This window comes from Salmo salar, chromosome ssa18 (assembly GCF_905237065.1).
Source record: "Salmo salar chromosome ssa18, Ssal_v3.1, whole genome shotgun sequence".
NCBI classification, from domain to species: domain Eukaryota; kingdom Metazoa; phylum Chordata; class Actinopteri; order Salmoniformes; family Salmonidae; genus Salmo; species Salmo salar.
The window spans coordinates 56,490,965-56,510,293 of record NC_059459.1 but is presented as its reverse complement, the minus strand read 5'-3'; the positions used below and the strand labels follow the sequence as shown (position 1 = coordinate 56,510,293).

At 41.4% G+C, this 19,329-nt stretch overlaps 1 protein-coding gene across 3 annotated transcripts; it reads right to left on the bottom strand.

The window, feature by feature from the left end:
- Window positions 1-43: 43 nt before the first annotated feature.
- otub1 (OTU domain, ubiquitin aldehyde binding 1) lies at window positions 44-17,530 on the bottom strand. Of its 3 annotated transcripts, XM_045700432.1 has the most exons (8): window positions 17,300-17,508; window positions 14,173-14,302; window positions 13,342-13,409; window positions 13,019-13,117; window positions 12,737-12,855; window positions 12,523-12,607; window positions 7,126-7,320; window positions 44-614 (listed from the first exon to the last, which is right to left on the bottom strand). In XM_045700432.1, the coding sequence occupies exons 2-8, from the start codon at window positions 14,258-14,260 to the stop codon at window positions 417-419; spliced, it is 852 nt and encodes a 283-aa protein (XP_045556388.1). In that variant the 5' UTR covers window positions 14,261-14,302; window positions 17,300-17,508; the 3' UTR covers window positions 44-416. The 3 variants fall into 3 exon arrangements, with proteins under 3 accessions (XP_045556388.1, XP_045556389.1, NP_001140113.1); XM_045700433.1 differs by lacking the exon at window positions 14,173-14,302 and having other exon boundaries at window positions 17,300-17,530; NM_001146641.2 differs by lacking the exon at window positions 17,300-17,508 and having other exon boundaries at window positions 47-614; window positions 14,173-14,227.
- Between the last annotated feature and the right edge of the window lie 1,799 nt (window positions 17,531-19,329).

The following is a 19,329-nucleotide window of genomic DNA, read 5'->3' as shown; positions in this document are numbered from 1 at the left end:
ACCAGAAGAGCGGCACAAACAAGACATTTACATAGAAATCAAATAAGATGTAAATACCTTTAATAAAACGCAGTGTAACAAAGGAAAATAATCCAACAAAAAAAAAGCAAGTTGATAACATTTACAACCACAAAATAAAAACTGTACAACTCTAAACATCTGGATCCACTGCTATTTTTTTTGTAAATATTTGTTTTATTAATTCACTGTTCTGTGATGAAGGGAATATATTGAGTGAAGGGGAGGGAGAAGGGGGCTGTATAATGTGATTGGTATTTGAGAAGAAAAAAAACAGTGTAATCTTCAAACACACATGTATGCATCAGTGTGGCGGGTGAAGTATTTCTCCACTGCCACTACAGCAGTAGGAAAGGACATGGGCAGGGGGGAGGGGGGATTTTCTAAATAGCAGGTAGTTATTTGTACAAGATGTCGTAGTGGCCGGGTCTATAGAGGAGGAAGACACGAGGCTCGCTGCCTTCAGGAAAGACGTGGTGGTTGACAGTGCCCCCCTCACCCCGGTCCATATACTCCACTAGGATGGACACGTTCAGGGCCTGGGCCAAGGCGATGATGTGGATATGATCACTTTCTTTAGACATGGGCTCCACCTCCTGATAGTAAACACACAGAGGACAAACAAAGTGTTTGAGTTTGGGGACTTGTTATGCAATTCTGGATGATACTGGAATGTACATATGCAAGAAAAAGTACTAGTTGGTCATTTTGGCAGTAGGAATGAGACAATATATCCACAGGAAAGTATAATTGCTTCCGGTGATAGAAATCTGAACACACTACCAGCGCATTGAAAAGTTTATGCAATTATACTTTCTTGTGGATATAGTCTCACACTCCTACAGCCAAAAGGACCAACCGCACGGACAACCGGTAAAGTAAGTGAAAATATCATTTTATTCAACATTCTGGCTTGAGAGACAATTTTCCTGATTCAAAATGCTAATTTCTTCCCGACGTAGAATTTAATGCAATTCAACGTCGGGTTTCTAGGCAACTTGAGCGCTAGCTTATTGCCTTTAACATCCTCTGCAATACAGTGCCTTCAGAAAGTATTCACACCCCTCAACTTTTTGTTGTGTTACAGCCTGAATTTAAAATGGATATGTCACTGGCTTACACATAATAACGTATGTCAAAGTGGAATTATGTTTTTAGAACGGTTGGGGAATTAATAAAATATGAAAAGCTGAAATGTCTTGAGTCAATAAGTATTCAACCCCTTTGTTATGGCTAACCTAAATACGTTCAGGAGTAAAAATGTTCTTAAGTCACAAAAGTGTGCAACAGTGTTTAACATGATTTTTGAATGACTACCTCATCTCTGTACCCCACACATACAGATAATTGTAAGGTCCCTAAGTCGATCAGTGAATTTCAAACACAGATTCAACCACAAAGGTTTTCCAATGCCTCACAAAGAAGGGCACCTATTGGTAGAGGAGTTTAAAAAAAAAAAGCAGACATTGAATATCCCTTTGAGCATGGTGAAGTTATTAATTACACTTTTGAGAGTGTATCAATACACCCAGTCAATACAAAGATACAGGTGTCCTTCCTAACTCAGTTGCCGGAGAGGAAGGAAACCGCCCAGGGATTTTCACCATGAGGCCAATGGTTAAAACAGAGTTTAATGGCTGTCATAGGAGAAAACTGATGATGGCTCAACAACATTGTAGTTACTTCACAATACTAACCTAAATGGCAGAGTGAAAAGAAAGAAGCCTGTAAATAATACAAATATTCCTAAACATGCATCCTGTTTGCAATAAGGCAATAAAGTAAAACTGAAAATGTTCGGCAAAGAAATTAAGCTTTATGTCTTAAATACAAAGTGTTATGTTTGGGGAAAATCCAACACAACATTGCTGAGTACTACTTCATATTTTCAAGCATGGTGGTGGCTTCATCATGTTATGGGTATGCTTGTCATTGGCAAGGACTAGGATTTTTGGGGGATAAAAACAGAATAGAGTTAAGCACAGGTAAAATCCTAGAGGAAAACCTGGTTTAGTCTGCTTTCCAAAAGACCCTAGGAGACAAATTGACCTTTCAGCAGGACAATAGCCTAAAACACAAGGCCAAATATAAACTGGTTACAAAGAAAACATTTAATGTTCCCGAATGGCCTAGTTACACTTTTGACTTAAATCTGCTTGAAAATCTATGGCAAGACTTGAAAATTGCTGTCTAGCAATGAACAACAACCAACTTGACAGAGCTCGAGGAACTTTAAAAAGAATAATATGCAAATATTGTACAATCCAGGTGCGCAAAGCTCTTAGAGAATTAACCAGAAAGACTCACCTTTTACAGCTGTAATCGCTGCAAAAGGTGATTCTAACATACGTTGACTCAGGGATGTGAACACTTACAGTATCAGTAAAGTTTGGACACACCTACTCATTTTCTACATTGTAGAATAATACTGAAGACATCAAAACTATGAAATAACACATGATATAATATAGTAACCAAATTTTTTTTTAAAAAAGTGTTAAACAAATCAAAATATATTTCATATTTGAGATTCTTCAAAGTAGCCACCCTTTGCCTTGATGACAGCTTTGCACACTCCGGGCATTCTCTCAACCAGCTTCATGACATAGTCACCTGGAATGCATTTCAATTAACAGGTGTGCCTTGTTAAAAGTTAATTTGTGGAATTTCTTTCCTTCTTAATGCATTTGAGCCAATCAGTTGTGTTGTGACAAGGTAGGGGTGGTATACAGGAGATATCTATTTGGTAAAACCCCAAGTACATACAGTTGAAGTCAGAAGATTACATACACCTTATCCAAATACATTTAAACTATGTTTCACAATTCCTAACATTTAATCGTAGTAAAAACTCCCTGTCTAAGGTCAGATGTCAGAATAATAGTAGAGAGAACTACACTGCTTAAAAAAATAAAGGGAACACTTAAACAACACAATGTAACTCCAAGTCAATCACACTTCTGTGAAATCAAACTGTCCACTTAGGAAGCTACACTGAATGACAATACATTTCACATGCTGTTGTGCAAATGGAATAGACAACAGGTGGAAATTATAGGGAATTAGCAAGACACCCCCAATAAAGGAGTGGTTCTGCAGGTGGGGACCACAGACCACTTCTTAGTTCCTATGCTTCCTGGCTGATGTTTTGGTCACTTTTGAATGCTGGCGGTGCTTTCACTCTTGTGGTAGCATGAGACGGAGTCTACAACCCACACAAGTGGCTCAGGTAGTGCAGCTCATCCAGGACGGCACATCAATGCGAGCTGTGGCAAGAAGGTTTGCTGTGTCTGTCAGCGTAGTGTCCAGAGCATGGAGGCGCTACCAGGAGACAGGCCAGTACATCAGGAGATGTGGAGGAGGCCGTAGGAGGGCAACAACCCAGCAGCAGGACCGCTACCTCCGCCTTTGTGCAAGCAGGAGCAGGAGGAGCACTGCCAGAGCCCTGCAAAATGACCTCCAGCAGGCCACAAATATGCATGTGTCTGCTCAAACGGTCAGAAACAGAATCCATGAGGGTGGTATGAGGGCCCGACGTCCACAGGTGGGGGTTGTGCTTACAGCCCAACACCGTGCAGGACGTTTGGCATTTGCCAGAGAACACCAAGATTGGCAAATTCGCCACTGGCGCCCTGTGCTCTTCACAGATGAAAGCAGGTTCACACTGAGCACGTGACAGAGTCTGGAGACGCCGTGGAGAACGTTCTGCTGCCTGCAACATCCACCAGCATGACCGGTTTGGCGGTGGGTCAGTCATGGTGTGGGGTGGCATTTCTTTGGGGGGCCGCACAGCCCTCCATGTGCTCGCCAGAAGTAGCCTGACTGCCATTAGGTACCGAGATGAGATCCTCAGACCCCTTGTGAGACCATATGCTGGTGCGGTTGGCCCTGGGTTCCTCCTAATGCAAGATAATGCTAGACCTCATGTGGCTGGAGTGTGTCAGCAGTTCCTGCAAGAGGAAGGCATTGATGCTATGGACTGGCCCGCCCGTTCCCCAGACCTGAATCCAATTGAGCACATCTGGGACATCATGTCTCGCTCCATCCACCAACGCCACGTTGCACCACAGACTGTCCAGGAGTTGGCGGATGCTTTAGTCCAGGTCTGGGAGGAGATCCCTCAGGAGACCATCCGCCACCTCATCAGGAGCATGCCCAGGCGTGGTAGGGAGGTCATACAGGCACGTGGAGGCCACACACACTACTGAGCCTCATTTTGACTTGTTTTAAGGACATTACATCAAAGTTGGATCAGCCTGTAGTGTGGTTTTCCACTTTAATTTTGAGTGCGACTCCAAATCCAGACCTCCATGGGTTGATAAATTGGATTTCCATTGATTATTTTTGTGTGATTTTGTTGTCAGCACATTCAACTATGTAAAGAAAAAAGTATTTAATAAGATTATTTCTTTCATTCAGATCTAGGATGTGTTGTTTAAGTGTTCCCTTTATTTTTTTGAGCAGTATATATTTTTTTTTACAGATTGCCAGGGACACGCTCCAACACTCAGACATAATTTACAAATAAAGCATTTGTGTTTAGTGAGTCCGCCATATCAAAAGCAGTAGGGATGACCAGGGATGTTCTCTTGATAAGTGTGTGAATTTGACTATTTTCCTAGTACTTTTGGGTGTCAGGAAAAATGTATGGAGTAAAAAGTACATTATTTTCTTAAGGAATGTAATGAAGTAAAAGTTGGCAAAAATATAAATACCCCAAAAAATGACTTAAGTAAAATAACTTAAGTACTTCCTAAGTACATTACACCTCTGCTGCTGCCCTATATACATAGACATGGAATCACTGGTCATTTCAATAATAGAACACTAGTCAATAAATGTTTACATACTGCTTTACTCATCTCACATATAAATTTGCATTGTGTGTCCCCCAACCCCTCTTTTACACTGCTGCTACTCTCTGGTTATCATATATGCATAGTCACTTTAACTATACATTCATGTACATACTACCTCAATTGGCCCGACCAACCAGTGCTCCCCCTTTTTCCTCCAAACATAATGATGGTCATTATGGCCAAACAGTTCTATTTTTGTTTCATCAGACCAGAGGACATTTCTCCAAAAAGTACAATCTTTGTCCCCATGTGCAGTTGCAAACCGTAGTCTGGCTTTTTTTTTTTAATGGTGGTTTTGGAGCAGTGGCTTCTTCTTTGCTGAGCGGCCTTTCAGGTTAAGTCGATATAGGACTTGTTTTACTGTGGATATAGATACTTGGTACCTGTTTCCTCCAGCATCTTCACAAGGTCCTTTGCTGTTGTTCTGGGATTGATTTGCACTTTTCGCAAAGTACATTAATCTCTTAGAGACAGAACGCGTCTCCTTCCTGAGCGGCATGACGACTGCGTGGTCCCATGGTGTTTATACTTGCGTACTATTGTTTGTACAGATGAACATGGTACCTTCAGGCATTTGGAAATTGCTCCCAAGGATAAACTAGACTTGTGGAGGTCTACAATTGTTTTTCTGAGGTCTTGGCTGATTTCTTTTGATTTTCCCATGATGTCAAGCAAAGAGGCACTGAGTTTGAAGGTAGGCCTTGAAATACATCCACAGTTACACCTCCAGTTGACTCAAATGATGTCAATTAGCCTATCAGAAGCTTCTAAAGCCATGACATCATTTTCAGGAATTTTCCAAGCTGTTTAAAGGCACAGTCAACTTAGTGTTTGTAAGCTTCTGACCCACTAGAATTGTGATATGGTGAAATAATCTGTCTAAACAATTGCTGGAAAAATTGCTTGTGTCATGTACAAAGTTGATGTCCTAACTGACTTGCAAAAACTAGTTTGTTAACAAGACATTTGGGGAGTGGTTGAAAAACTAGTGTTAATGACTCCAACCTCAGTGTATGTAAACTTCCGACATCAACTGTATGTCACGAACAGTTCAAATAAGCAAAGACAAACGACAGTCCGTTACTTTAAGACAATCAGGAAAAAAAATTAAAACTTTGAAAGTTTCTTCAAGTGCAGTCGCAAAAACCATCAAGCACTATGATGAAACTGTCTCTCATAAGGACCGCCACAGGAAAGAAAGACCCAGAGTTACTTCTGCTGCAGAGAATAAGTTCATTAGAGTTACTGCGTGAATCAGGCATTCATGGTTGAATTTCTACAAAGAAACCACTACTAAAAGGTCACCAAAAAGAAGAAGAGACTTGCTTGGGCCAAGAAACACAAGCAATGGACATTAGACCGGTGGAAACCTGTTGTTTGGTCTGATGACCCAAAATCTGAGATTTTTGGTTCCAACCGCCGTGTCTTTGTGAAATGCAGAGTAGGTGAACGGATGATCTCCGCATGTGTGGTTACCACCGTGAAGCATGGAGAAGGCACTTAACCAGCATGGCTACCACAGCGATACACCATCCCATCTGGTTTACGCTTAGTGAGACTATCATTTGTTTTTCAATAGGACAATGACCCAATACACCTCCAGGCTGTGTAAGGGTTATTTAAGCAAGAAGAGTGATGGAGTGCTCATCAGATGACCTGGCCAACACAAATCACCCGACCTCAACCCAATTGAGATGGTTTACGATGAGTTGGACCGCAGAGTGAAGGAAAAGCAGCCAACAAGTGCCCAGCATATGTGGGAAACCCTTCAAGACTGTTGAAAAAGCATTCCAGGTGAAGCTAGTTGAGAGAGTGCTAAGAGTGTGCAAAGCTGTCATGAAGGCAAAGGGTGGCTACTTTAAAGAATCTCAAATATAAAATATATTTTGATTTGTTTAACACTTTTGGTTACTACATGATTCCATATGTGTTATTTCATAGTTCTGACGTCTTCACTATTATTCTACAATGTAGAAAATATTACAAATAAAGAAAACCTTTGAATGAGTAGGTGTCCAAACTTTTGACTGGTACTGTATGTAAATTAGATACTTCTGTATTTAATTTTATAATAAATTTGCTAAATACATGTTTTCACTTTGTCATTATGGGCTACTGGTGTGTATATAATCCATTTTTAATTCAGGCTTTAACAACAAAAATGTGGAAAAGGTCAAGGGGTATGAATACTTTCTGAAGGCACTGTATATCTCCCTTATTCTCTTACGTTCCATAATAAGGAACCCACCTGCTGACAGAACTCCCTGACAGAGCGTCCCCCCTCGATGAAGTGCTGGAAGAAACCGTGCTCCCTCTGCAGGTAGCCTGAAGTGAGCAACCGCAGGTACACCACGATGTAGTCTGACACGCTTTGGTCTCTGAAGGAGCCCAGCAGCTCACTGAGTCCTGGCTGCTTCTCACACAGCTCTAACAGGTCCATGAACTAGGGGAAGAATAAACAATAATGTTCAGTTTGGTGATGCTTTTACATCAAGTGACTTAAAAGTTGTTAACATGTTCAGTACAGTGCATTTGGAAAGTATTCAGGCCCTTTCCTTTTTTCCACATTTTGTTACATTACAGCCTTATTCTAAAATTGATTTAAAAAAAAAAAATCCCCTCATCAATCTACCCACAACGACAAAGCGGAAAAAGGTTTTTAGACATTTTTGCAAACGTATTAAAAATAAAAAACAAAAATAACTTATTTACATAAGTATTCAGACCCTTTGCTATAGGAATCGAAATTGAGCTTAGGTACATCCTGTTTCCATTGATCATCCTTGCGATGTTTCTACAACCTGATTGGAGTCTACCTGTGGTAAATTCAAACGATTGGACATGATTTGGAAAGGCACTGTGCTTGAAAATTGTAATGTTTGTGCTTTCCTAATAACTAATTTCTGTGTTCTATTCATGTGCTTTTCTAATAAATGTTTTCTATGTTCATGCAAGTGACTGACTGAACGAATCCTCACTATCAGTAGCTGCAATTCGGCAGTATGCCCAGACCTTTGTTTTGAGAACAAAATATATCTCAGTTTCAAGGTCTCAGCTTAAGAGAGAAGAAGCCTCGTGAGGTATTGGTCTGTCACATGTTATGAACCAGTATGGGTCGGTCAAACGAATGAAACAAAAACGTTAATGATGAATTAATGATGCTAAATCATGCAAATATAACTTGTCTATAACTTGTCTGTGAATAGCCGTATATAACACAACCTCTGGGACTTCCCCAGCAGAGCTCCTGATTGACATTGTACTATGGTGCATTGAATTAGTTGGAACCTCTCCAGCGCATTGATAATAAAGGATGATTCATTTAAGATTGACTTAGAGTGTCCCTGGTGGTAATTTCCACGACATGGTGGTGAATTTCCACGACAGCACACACCTGACTATATAAGGTCCCACAGCTGACAGTACATGTCAGAGCAAAAACCAAGCCATGAGAGCCCGCCAAAAGGCATCTAAAGGACTCACAGACCATGAGAAACAAGATTCTCTGGTCTGATAAAACCGGTGGTTGAGAGAGACTATAGATTCCTCAAACAGCAACTTTATTATAAGTTTTGCAAAAATTGAGCCGTTAACTTCACGCAACAGTGCAGAGTTAAGAGCCCAACGAACAGAGTTGGCTCTCAGCTTTTATAGAAAAGTCCAACCTCTGTGTATATGTGTCAGTTAGCAGAGGTGAGCAAACAGGGGTGGGGAACAGTGTATATAAGACAATTAGCTTGTCTATGCAGATTAAGATAGCTGACATTACCACAGCTCACACAAGTCTTCTGCTCCGTCCTGCAAGTTTCCACAAAGATGAGTTCCTACAGATAGTACAAACGGGATGTCACATACAAATAAGAGCCGGGTGCGACTGTAGTACGCCCAGACTTATCACTAAGTCACAAGACAAGCCTGCACCAGCAAAAAAATAAAATAAAAATAAATAAATAAACACTAGCATATAACAATGGACAATTCTCTGAGTGAAAACAGCATAGTATGTCTAAATGTAATTTTCCCACTACAAACCAAGATTGAACTCTTTGTGATGCTTAGCATTCAGGCCATCGGGAGAAAACCTGGCACCATCCCTACGGTGAAGCACGGTGTCAGCATCATGCTGTGGGGATGTTTTTCAGCGGCAGGGACTGGAAGACTAGTCAGGATCAAGGGAAAGATGAACAGAGCAAAGTACAGAGAGATCCTTGATGAAAAGCGCTCTGGAGCAGTTTAGGAGCTCAGACTGGGGTGACGGTTCACCTTCCAACAGGACAGCGACCCTAAGCACACAACCAAGACAACACAGGAGTGGCTTTGGGACAAGTCTCTGAATGTCTTTGAGTGGCCCAGCCAGAGCCCAGACTTGAACCCAATCGAACATTTCTGGATAGACTTAAAAATATCTGTGCATTGACGCTCCCCATCCAACCTGACAGAGCTTCAGTGATTTTACAGAGAATGGGACAAACTCCCCAAATACAGGTGTGACAAGCTTGTAGTGTCATACCCAATAAGATTCAAGGCTGTAATCGCTGCCAAAGGTGCTTCAACAAAGTACTGAGTAAAGGGTCTGAATACTTATGTGAATGTGATAGCAAATGTATTAAAAATTTAAAAACTAACATTTCTAAAAACCTGTTCTGCTTTGTCATTATTTTTTTAAATGTTTTATTTCACCTTTATTTTTTAACCAGGTAGGCCAGTCAAGAACAAGTTCTCATTTACAACTGCGACCTGGCCAAGATAGAGCAAAGCAGTGCGACAAAAACAACAGAGTTACACATAAACAAATGTACGGTCATTAACACAATAGAAAAAGTCTATGTACATTGTGTGCAAATGTAGTAAGATTAGGGAGGTAAGGGAATAAATAGGCCATAGAGGAAAAATAATTACAATTTAGCATTAACCCTGGAGTGATAGATGTGCAGATGATGATGTGCAAGTAGAGATACTGGGGTGCAAAAAAATAAAATAAATAACAATATGGGGATGAAGTAGTTGGGTGTGCTCTTTACAGATGGGCTGTGTACAGGTACATTATATGGTATTGTGTGTAGATTGATGAGGGGAAAAAACTATTTAATCCATTTTAGAATAAGGCTGTAACGTAACAAAATGTGGAAAAGTCAAGGGGTCTGAATACTTTCCGAATGCACTGTATACAAAAAGTGTACAAAACATTAAGACATCTTCCTAATATTGAGTTGGGCATTTCGTTGTATTCTGTACGCAAATCCGTGACACTTTATTTAGTATGCTTTGTTATGTTTCGTATGGTATGTATTCATTTATGGATATCCATCATCCATTTTGTATGGTATGTTACAAATTGCAATTCGTACAATATGTTACGAATTTGCAAAATGTATGACACGAATTCCAATTTGTTACTGTTAGCTAAAAGTGTTAAGGTTAAGGGTAGCTAACATGCTAAGTAGTTGTAAAGTAGCAAGTAGTAGTTCCAGAGTTGCTAAAATGCTAAAGTTGTCCGTGATGGGATTCAAACATGCAACCTTTGGGATGCTAGACTTACGCGTCATGCGCCCACCCATCCACTCTGACCAACCACCCTACTTTTGTTTTTGTACAAGTAACCCGTCTTATGTAACCATACCAAACGTAACATATCATACTAATTGAGTATCCCTGATTTAATTTACTGTTACGTCTAATCTATGAGACAAGGTTGCCCCCAGACCAGCCTCAATTCCTTGGGGACTCTACGAGGTGTTGAAAGTGTTCCACTGGGATGCTAGCCCATGTTGACTCAAATGCTTCCCACAGTTGTGTCAAGTTAGGGAGGAGGTCAGAGACCTGGCCGGGTGGTGCCAGAATAACAACCTATCCCTCAACGTAACCAAGACTAAGGAGATGATTGTGGACTACAGGAAAAGGAGGACCAAGCAAGCCCCCATTCTCATCGACGGGGCTGTAATGGAGCAGGTTGAGAGCTTCAAGTTCCTTGGTGTCCACATCAACAACAAACTAGAACGGTCCAAACACAACAAGACAGTCGTGAAGAGGGTACGACAAAGCCTATTCCCTCTCAGGAACCTAAAATGATTTGGCATGGGTCCTGAGATGCTCAAAATGTTCTACAGCTGCAACATCGAGATTATCCTGACTGGTTGCATCACTGCCTGGTACGGCAATTGCTCGGCCTCTGACCGCAAGGCACTACAGAGTGTAGTGCGTACGGCCCAGTACATCACTGGGGCTAAGCTGCCTGACATCCAGGACCTCTACACCAGGCGGTGTCAGAGGAAGGCCCTAAAAATTGTCAAAGACCCCAGCCACCCCAGTCATAGATTGTTCTCTTTACTACCACATGGCAAGCGGTACCGGAGTGCCAAGTCTAGGACAAAAAGGCTTCTCAACAGTTTTTACCCCCAAGCCATAAGACTCCTGAACAGGTAATCAAATGGCTACCCAGACTATTTTCATTGTTTGCCGCCCCCCCCCCAACACATCTTTTTACACTGCTGCTACTCTCTGGTTATCATATATGCATAGTCACTTTAACTATACATTCATGTACATACTACCTCAATTAGGCCGACCAACCAGTGCTCCCGCACATTGGCTAACCGGGCTATCTGCATTGTGTCCCGCCACCCACCAACCCCTCTTTTACGCTACTGCTACTCTCTGTTCATCAGAGAGTAGCAGTAGCTGAGTCAATCACCCCCTTCCAGAGACACCTGAAACCCCACCTCTTTAAGGAATACCTGGGATAGGATTAAGTAATCCTTCTACCCCCCCCAAAAAAAAGATGTACTTTTGTAAAGTGGTTGTTCCACTGGATATCATAAGGTGAATGCACCAATTTGTAAGTCGCTCTGGATAAGAGCGTCTGCTAAATGACGTAAATGTAAATCATATATGCATAGTCACTTTAACCATATCTACATGTACATACTACCTCAATCAGCCTGACTAACCAGTGTCTGTATGTAGCCTCGCTACTTTTATAGCCTCGCTACTTTTATAGCCTCGCTACTTTTATAGCCTCGCTACTTTTATAGCCTCGCTACTTTTATAGCCTCGCTACTTTTATAGCCTCGCTACTTTTATAGCCTGTCTTTTTCCTGTTGTTTTATTTCTTTACTTACCTATTGTTCACCTAATACCTCTTTTGCACTATTGGTTAGAGCCTGTAGGTAAGCATTTCACTGTAAGGTCTACACCTGTTGTATTCGGCGCACGTGACAAATAAACTTTGATTTGAAGTTGGCTGGATGCCCTTTGGGTGGATTATTATTGATACACACAGAAAACTGTTGTGTGAAAAACCCAACAGCGTTGCAGTTCTTCACACAAACCGGTGTGCCTGGCACCTACTACCATACCCTGTTCAAAGGCACTTAAATATTTTGTCTTGCCCATTCACCCTCAATGGCACGTCTCAATTGTCTCAAGGCATAAAAAAAATCATTCTTTAACTCGTCTCCTCCCCTTCATCTACACTGATTGAAGTGGATTTAACAAGTGACATCAATAAGGGATCATAGCTTTCACCGGGTGAGTCTATGTCATGGAAAGTACAGGTGTTCATCATGTTTTGTACGCTCAGTGTATGTCATGTGTGTGAGCTGTCACTGTTGTTCATGTGGTGTACAATAAGAGGAAAGCAACTCACAGTATTGTGGAAGTCCTCAATGGTGAACTCAGTGAAACCCTGGTTTACCAGGTCCAGTTTGCTCTTTGCTGCCACTGCTTTGAACCTATAGAGACATAAAACATTGCATCAGTATTCAGTGCCTATTAATGCAGCAACACTAATCATATCGTATTACATAGTCTGCTTTACGGACCATCAATGAGCTAAATGCACTATGGAAGTGTTATGTTACCTCTGCAGCTCTTTGCTGTCTTCGAGCAGTGATTCGAGATGTGAAAAGCCAAAAGCTCTGTAGAAACAGTTCCCGTCTGGTCGCGTCTTACGAATATATGAGTATTTTTTGTGTAAATCCTAAGAGAAAAAACAGGGACATATAGAGAGTAAATACAAGAATTATGTCACCATTTCTAACCTTCATTGGTTTTGTGATCGTAGGGAACCCTTTCGCCTTAAACCAGTATGAAGTGATGCGGATTCAAATCCTGTAATTGAAAAATGGTGTGGTTTTACTGACCTTGATCTTGAGCTGATAAATGGTGTCTTCCGCGGCATACTCTCTCTGCAAAACTGACAACTCCTGTCTGTCTGACACTAAAAGGATGCTTGTTGCGATCTAGACACACACACACACACACACACGTTAACGCATGGACGTTTCATACGCATAGATTTATAGAAACCAATATAAAACAAGAACACAGGGTGATCAAAATCATGTGACACAAAGGTATGCATTTCTAGTGCAGTTGAACCTTCTCCACAGTCGACTTATGTCAGTCTAATTCAAAACCTTGGCATTGATAATATGTAGGCTTATTCAAGTGTAAAATCTCTCACCTCCTGCTGAATTCTGTCCTGCTGTGCCATAATGGCCTCATCATAAGCAAGACAGTTTACTCCTCCCGCTGGAGAAAAGAAAACACCACCATAGACGTTTTTAAACAAGTAACATGACAGTTCATTCACAAAGAGTGAAGTGCAATGGTGCTGTAAAAAAAAAGTTAACCCAAATTCTGAATTTAACGTTGGAACTAGCTAGATTACATAATGGTTGTTGGAGTAGCTGTGTCAACGCAACACAGCGATGGGTAGCATATTTGCAAAATCACACTTTTTAATAACAATTGCTGGTTACGTAATTTATACCACAACATGAAATTGATGACAACGTGCATGTAGTTTAAGCAAATTCTGTCATCACATATCCGTCTACCATTGGTAATCAACAATATTAAATCTGGTTCACTTGGGGTGCAAGTGCAACCATGTGGTCGGCATCGGACCATATTTTTGGAACAACTTGGTTGAATTGATTAGTTAACAAGCTAGCCAACTATCCTATTTTAGTTATGGCGTCAAACATTTGACAACCAATTGAAATCCGGCAAAAATATACGGTGAATGAGATACTACATTATGTCACAGATAACGCTTAATGGTATCACCTTCATCCTCCAAAAACTACAGGTCGAAAATGCGTTTCTTTGTGTGTGATTTGAATGTTTGGCCTCCCCTATTGCCCTCTCATATTCATGCAAGCAACTTGTCCCTCAACTGCTATCACTAGATTGCCTAACAATCACATTACACCTCCATAAATAACAATGCGTTGATAGCCGAAGCCGGTTAGATTTCTGTCATCTTTCGTTTTGATGTTGTTTCACTCACCCTCCATCTCTCCCTGTGTTGTTTCCTGCTGTTGCTCCTGCGCCATTTTAGCTGTAGAATTGTGTTTCCTCTGTCTCACTGACCTCATTCTAAACTTCCGGGTCCCAGCACAGCAGCTGGATCTTTCTCTCTGACAAATGCACATAAATGCAGATATCACACATATTTAGAACGGGTCATTAGTTTTCCGTCTCAAATAGCTAGATTTTCTATATATGCAATGAATGTGTTTGAGTGAAAAGCTAATCCAATTTTCTATGAATCATCAAGACCCTTCTCTTTCTGAAATGGCTAATTTCCACTGACGATTATGTCAAAACGCAGACTTTTGTTTTCATCTAAGCGGGCCGCCCGGCACATTTGTCTCACTGGACCATGGCTCCAGCGTACCTGCTTACTAGGAGCCAAAGCACGGCCCTGTGTACTTTTCAGCTTGCATTTACAATGGCAAAGCCATAGTAAAGCCACAAGTCTGTAATGTCAAACTCCTGATTGAAACAACACTAGAGCTTAACATAAATTGGTGAATCGCGACCCAATGATGTGGGAGTGAGTCTCAATGGAAAAGCACCAAAACACTTGGGTCGCATGTGCAAATGACCTATTATATCATGGTTTGATGTACAGTACCAGGTTTGGACACACCTACTCATTCAATGTTTTTTCTTTATTTGAACTATTTTCTACATTGTAGAATAATAGTGAAGATATCAAAACTATAAAATAACACATATGGAATCATGTAGTAACCAAAAAAGTGTTATAAACAAATATATATTTATATTTTAAACTGAGATTCATCAAAGCCACCCTTTGCCTTGATGACAGCTTTGCACCCTCTTGGCATTCTCTCAACCAGCTTCACCTAGAATGCTTTTTCAACAGTCTTGAACGAGTTCCCACATATGCTGGGCACTTGTTGGCTGCTTTTCCTTCACTCTGTGGTCCAACTCATCCCAAACCATCTCAATTGGGTTGAGATCGGGTGATTGTGGCGGGCACATCATCTCATGCAGCACTCCATCCCTCTCCTTCTTTGTCAAATAACCCTTACACAGCCTGGAGGTGCGTTTTGGGTCATTTTCCTGTTGAATAACAACTGATAGTCCCACTAAGCGTAAACCAGATGGGATGGCATATCGCTGCAGAATGCTGTGGTAGCCATGCTGGTTAAAAGTGCCTTGAATTCTAAATAAATCACTGACAGGGTCACCAGCAAAGCACCATCACACCTCCTCCTCCATGCTTCACGGTGGGAACTTCACATGCGGAGATCATCTGTTCACCTACTCTGCGTCTCACAAAGACATTGTAACCAAAAATCTCAAATTTGGAGTCATCAGACCAAAGGACAGATTTCCACCAGTCTAATGTCCATTGTCATGTTTCTTGGCCCAAGCAAGTCTCTTTTCTTATTGGTGTCCTTTAGCAGTCTTTGCAGAAATTTGACCATGAAGGCCTGATTCGTGCAGTCTCCTCTGAACACTTAATGTTGAGATGTGTCTGTTACTTGAACTCTGTGAAGCATCTTTTTGGGCTGCAATTTCTGAGGCTGGTAACTCTAATGAATTTATCCTCCTCTGTGTCTTCCTTTCCTGTGGCAGTCCTCATGAGAGCCAGTTTCATCATAGTGCTTGATGGTTTCTGCGACTGCACTTGAAGAAACTTTCAAAGTTCTTGACATTTTCCGGTTTGACTGACCTTCGTGTCTTAAAGTAATGATGGACTGTCGTTTCTCTTTGCTTATTTAAGCTGTTCTTGTCATAATATGGACTTGGTATTTAACCAAATAGGACTATCTTCTGTATACCACCCCTACCTTGTCACAACACAACTGATTGGCTCAAATGCATTAAGGAAAGTAATTCCACAAATGTACTTTTAACAAGGCACACCTGTTACTTGAAATGCATTCCAGGTGATTACTTCATGAAGTTGGTTGAGAGAATGCCCAGAGTCTGCAAAGCTGTCATCAAGGCAAAGTTTCGCTACTTTGAAGAATCTCAAATATAAAATATATTTTGATTTGTTTAACACTTTTTTGGTTACTACATGATTCCATATGTTATTTCATAGTTTTGATTTCTTCAGTATTATTCTACAACGTAGAAAATAGTAAAAATAAAGAAAAACCCTGGAATGAGTAAGTGTGTCCAAACTTTTGACTGGTACTGTAGATAATGTTAAAATTGCTTCACCTCATAATATTGCATGTCACGCAAAAAAATTGAAACAGAATGATCAGACACTAGATTTGGATTACATGTTTCTATTGGGAAAAATTTCTAAAAGTCATTTCGTGAGATGAGTTCAAGGTATGCAGCACAGTAGACTTTGACCAAGACAGGTGGTAGTGAAACAGTTAAGCACTTCTGGTTGTTTTGAACATTGACTAGGATCCAACCAGAAGGTCCAAGTATGGTCAGTGGAAAAACACTCATGGCGGAAACTGTTTCCTGTAAACAGAGGCAGACAAGACATCACTTTTGTCATATAGGTCACCCAAGAACACTCAGGTTAACAAGAAATATTATTGTTAAATTGCCAATAATAAGGCATGCAAGAAATGCATTGATTTAAACCCACATTTAGATAAGTTTGTTTAGAAAATTCAGTGGCAATGTCAAATCAGCTAGTTATGGTCTGAGCAAGCTGGCTAGCTGCACCGATGGCCCACTCACTGCATTGTCAATGTTGTCTTTGGGTGGTTTACTGGATCAATCTGCACGCTTTTTGATTGCATGTGTCACCCAGAAGTACTTTTTGAGTGTCGCTGACGAGATAATGCGCTTGAGCGATTTTGAGGCACTTGTTGATGTAGGAGGGTTGTAGACCTTGAAGAGCTGGAAACACGGAGAGGCCAAAGATAGCCAGATTGTAAATTGGGCTAAGGAACAGAAGTTGGATTTTGGAGAATCGCCATCAGTGCGTGCTCTGCAAACAATACAACGGATGAAGGCGCACCCAGATCATGATCAACAGATGGACGTGGTTATGGACAACTAGGAAGAAGGGCAGAGTGTAGTGGGAAGATGTGTGTTGAGGAAGAATGGTGGCAAGTACAAACCGTATTCTGGTGTCTCTGATGGCACAGAAATTGAACCTGACAAGAGTGAGGATGAATTACCTGTGGTAGCAGGTGTGGTGAAGACCGCCGAGTTCGAGCCTCGCGCCGATGGTCATGCAAAGGAGGATTTGAGCCCAGTGGGAGTGAAATCCTTGAAAAAGTGGATCCCTGCTTTTTGGCTGATTAAAAATTTCAGTTGGGTACTGTTAAATCGGTTAGCTTGAAGTGGACTTTCTGTATTTCTTCCGTCCAGAGGGACCGGGTGCTTTGCGTCACGCGACTAGGGACAAGATCTGTGATTTGCTTTGATCTCAGGAGCAGGGCGTCTTTGAAAGGAGTGATTACTAGGGTGGCATTAAGTGTTGAGGTGGAGCAACTGAAATTCTCTTTGTCTGTGACGCCCGTTGTTTGGTGCGACGCAGACCTGGTGGCGAGTGTGGTGATACTGAGAAGACATTGTCTGTCCTTTTGAGTTTTGAAGCAGAGTTTTTACCTGATAAAGTCATGTTAGGATATGTCAGTTATCTAGTGAGACTTTTTGTGCAGAACCCACTCAGGTGTTTCAGATGCCAAGCTTATGGTCATGTTGCAGCAGTGTGTAGGAGGGAGATTCTGAGATGTGAGAAGTGTGCAGGAGGGCATGGGACAAAGGAATGTGTAGTATCGGTGGAAAAAACTGTGTGTCAATTGTTGCTGGGGATCAGGAGTGTCCAGTGTGAGAGAGACAGGTTGAGATTGCCAGGGTCAGAGTAGAACAGAAGGTGTCATATGCTGAGGCAGTGAAGAGAGTAGAGGATGATGGGTCAACGGTGAGTACTAGGCCTAGAACAATACAGAGTGCTGCAGAGAAGTACTTGGGTGTTCAAGGTTTTACTGCAGAAGAGTTACAAGGTGTGTTGAACAAAAGAATCCCGTCCTCCCAGACCATTGGCCTGGTGTTGGATTAGTTCGGGTCAAAGTAGTGGAATGAGGTGGTGATATATATTTTTTTATGAAATAGTGGTCTATAGGTGTTGGGTTAGTTGGTGGTGCATTTTTTTCCTAGAGGAACAGAACTAATGAAGAGAATTTAATGTAGGTAGGCCGTGACTGGCCTCGCACTCCAGTACAGTATATATATATTTTTATATTTTTAATTTTTTATTTAACCTTTATTTAACTAGGCATGTCAGTTAAGAACAAATTCTTATTTATAATGAAGGCCTACCAGAAGGCAAAAGGCCTCCGGAAGGGATGGGGACTGGGATTAAAAATTAAAAATAAAATATAGGACAAAACACACATCATGACAAAAGAGACAACACAACACTACATAAAGAGAGACCTAAGACAACAACATAGCATGGCAGCAACACCTGAAAACATAGCATTTGTAGCAACACAACAGGACAACAACATGGTAGCAACACAACATGGCAGCAGCACAAAACATGGTACAAACATTATTGGGCACAGACAGCAGCACAACGGGCAAGAAGGTAGAGACAACAATACATCACGGGAAGCAGCCACAACTGTCAGTAAGAATGTCTATGATTAAGTCTTTGAATGAAGAGATGGAGATAAAACGGTCCAGTTTGAGTGTTTTTTGCAACTCGTTCCAGTCTCTAGCTGCAGCGAACTGAAAAGAGGAGCGACCCAGGGATGTGTGTGCTTTGGGGACCTTTAACAGAATGTGACTGGCAGAATGGGTGTTGTATGTGGAGGATGAGGGCTGCAGTAGGTATCTCAGATGGGGGGAGTGAGGCCTAAGAGGTTTTTATAAATAAGCATCAACCAGTGGGTCTTGCGACAGGTATACAGAGATGACCAGTTTACAGAGGAGTATAGAGTGCAGTGATGTGTCCTATAAGGAGCATTGGAGGCAAATCTGATGGCCGAATGGTAAAGAACATCTAGTCGCTCGAGAGCACCCTTACCTGTCGATCTATAAATTACGTCTCCGTGATCTAGCATGGGTAGGATGGTCATCTGAATCAGGGTTAGTTTGGCAGCTGTGGTGAAAGAGGAGCGATTACGATAGAGGAAACCAAGTCTAGATTTAACCTTAGCCTGCATCTTTGATATGTGCTGAGAGAAGGATAGTGTAC

Bases quoted from the DNA above. Each gene is read 5' to 3' on its own strand.
- otub1 (XM_045700432.1), bottom strand. From the start codon at position 14,260: ATGAGGTCAGTGAGACAGAGGAAACACAATTCTACAGCTAAAATGGCG. The intron at 12,608-12,736 runs GTAACATAACAC...ATGTCTCTATAG, and splicing joins GACAGCAAAGAGCTGCAGAG to GTTCAAAGCAGTGGCAGCAA. The intron at 7,321-12,522 runs GTGAGTTGCTTT...TTCTTCCCCTAG, and splicing joins TTGAGGACTTCCACAATACT to TTCATGGACCTGTTAGAGCT.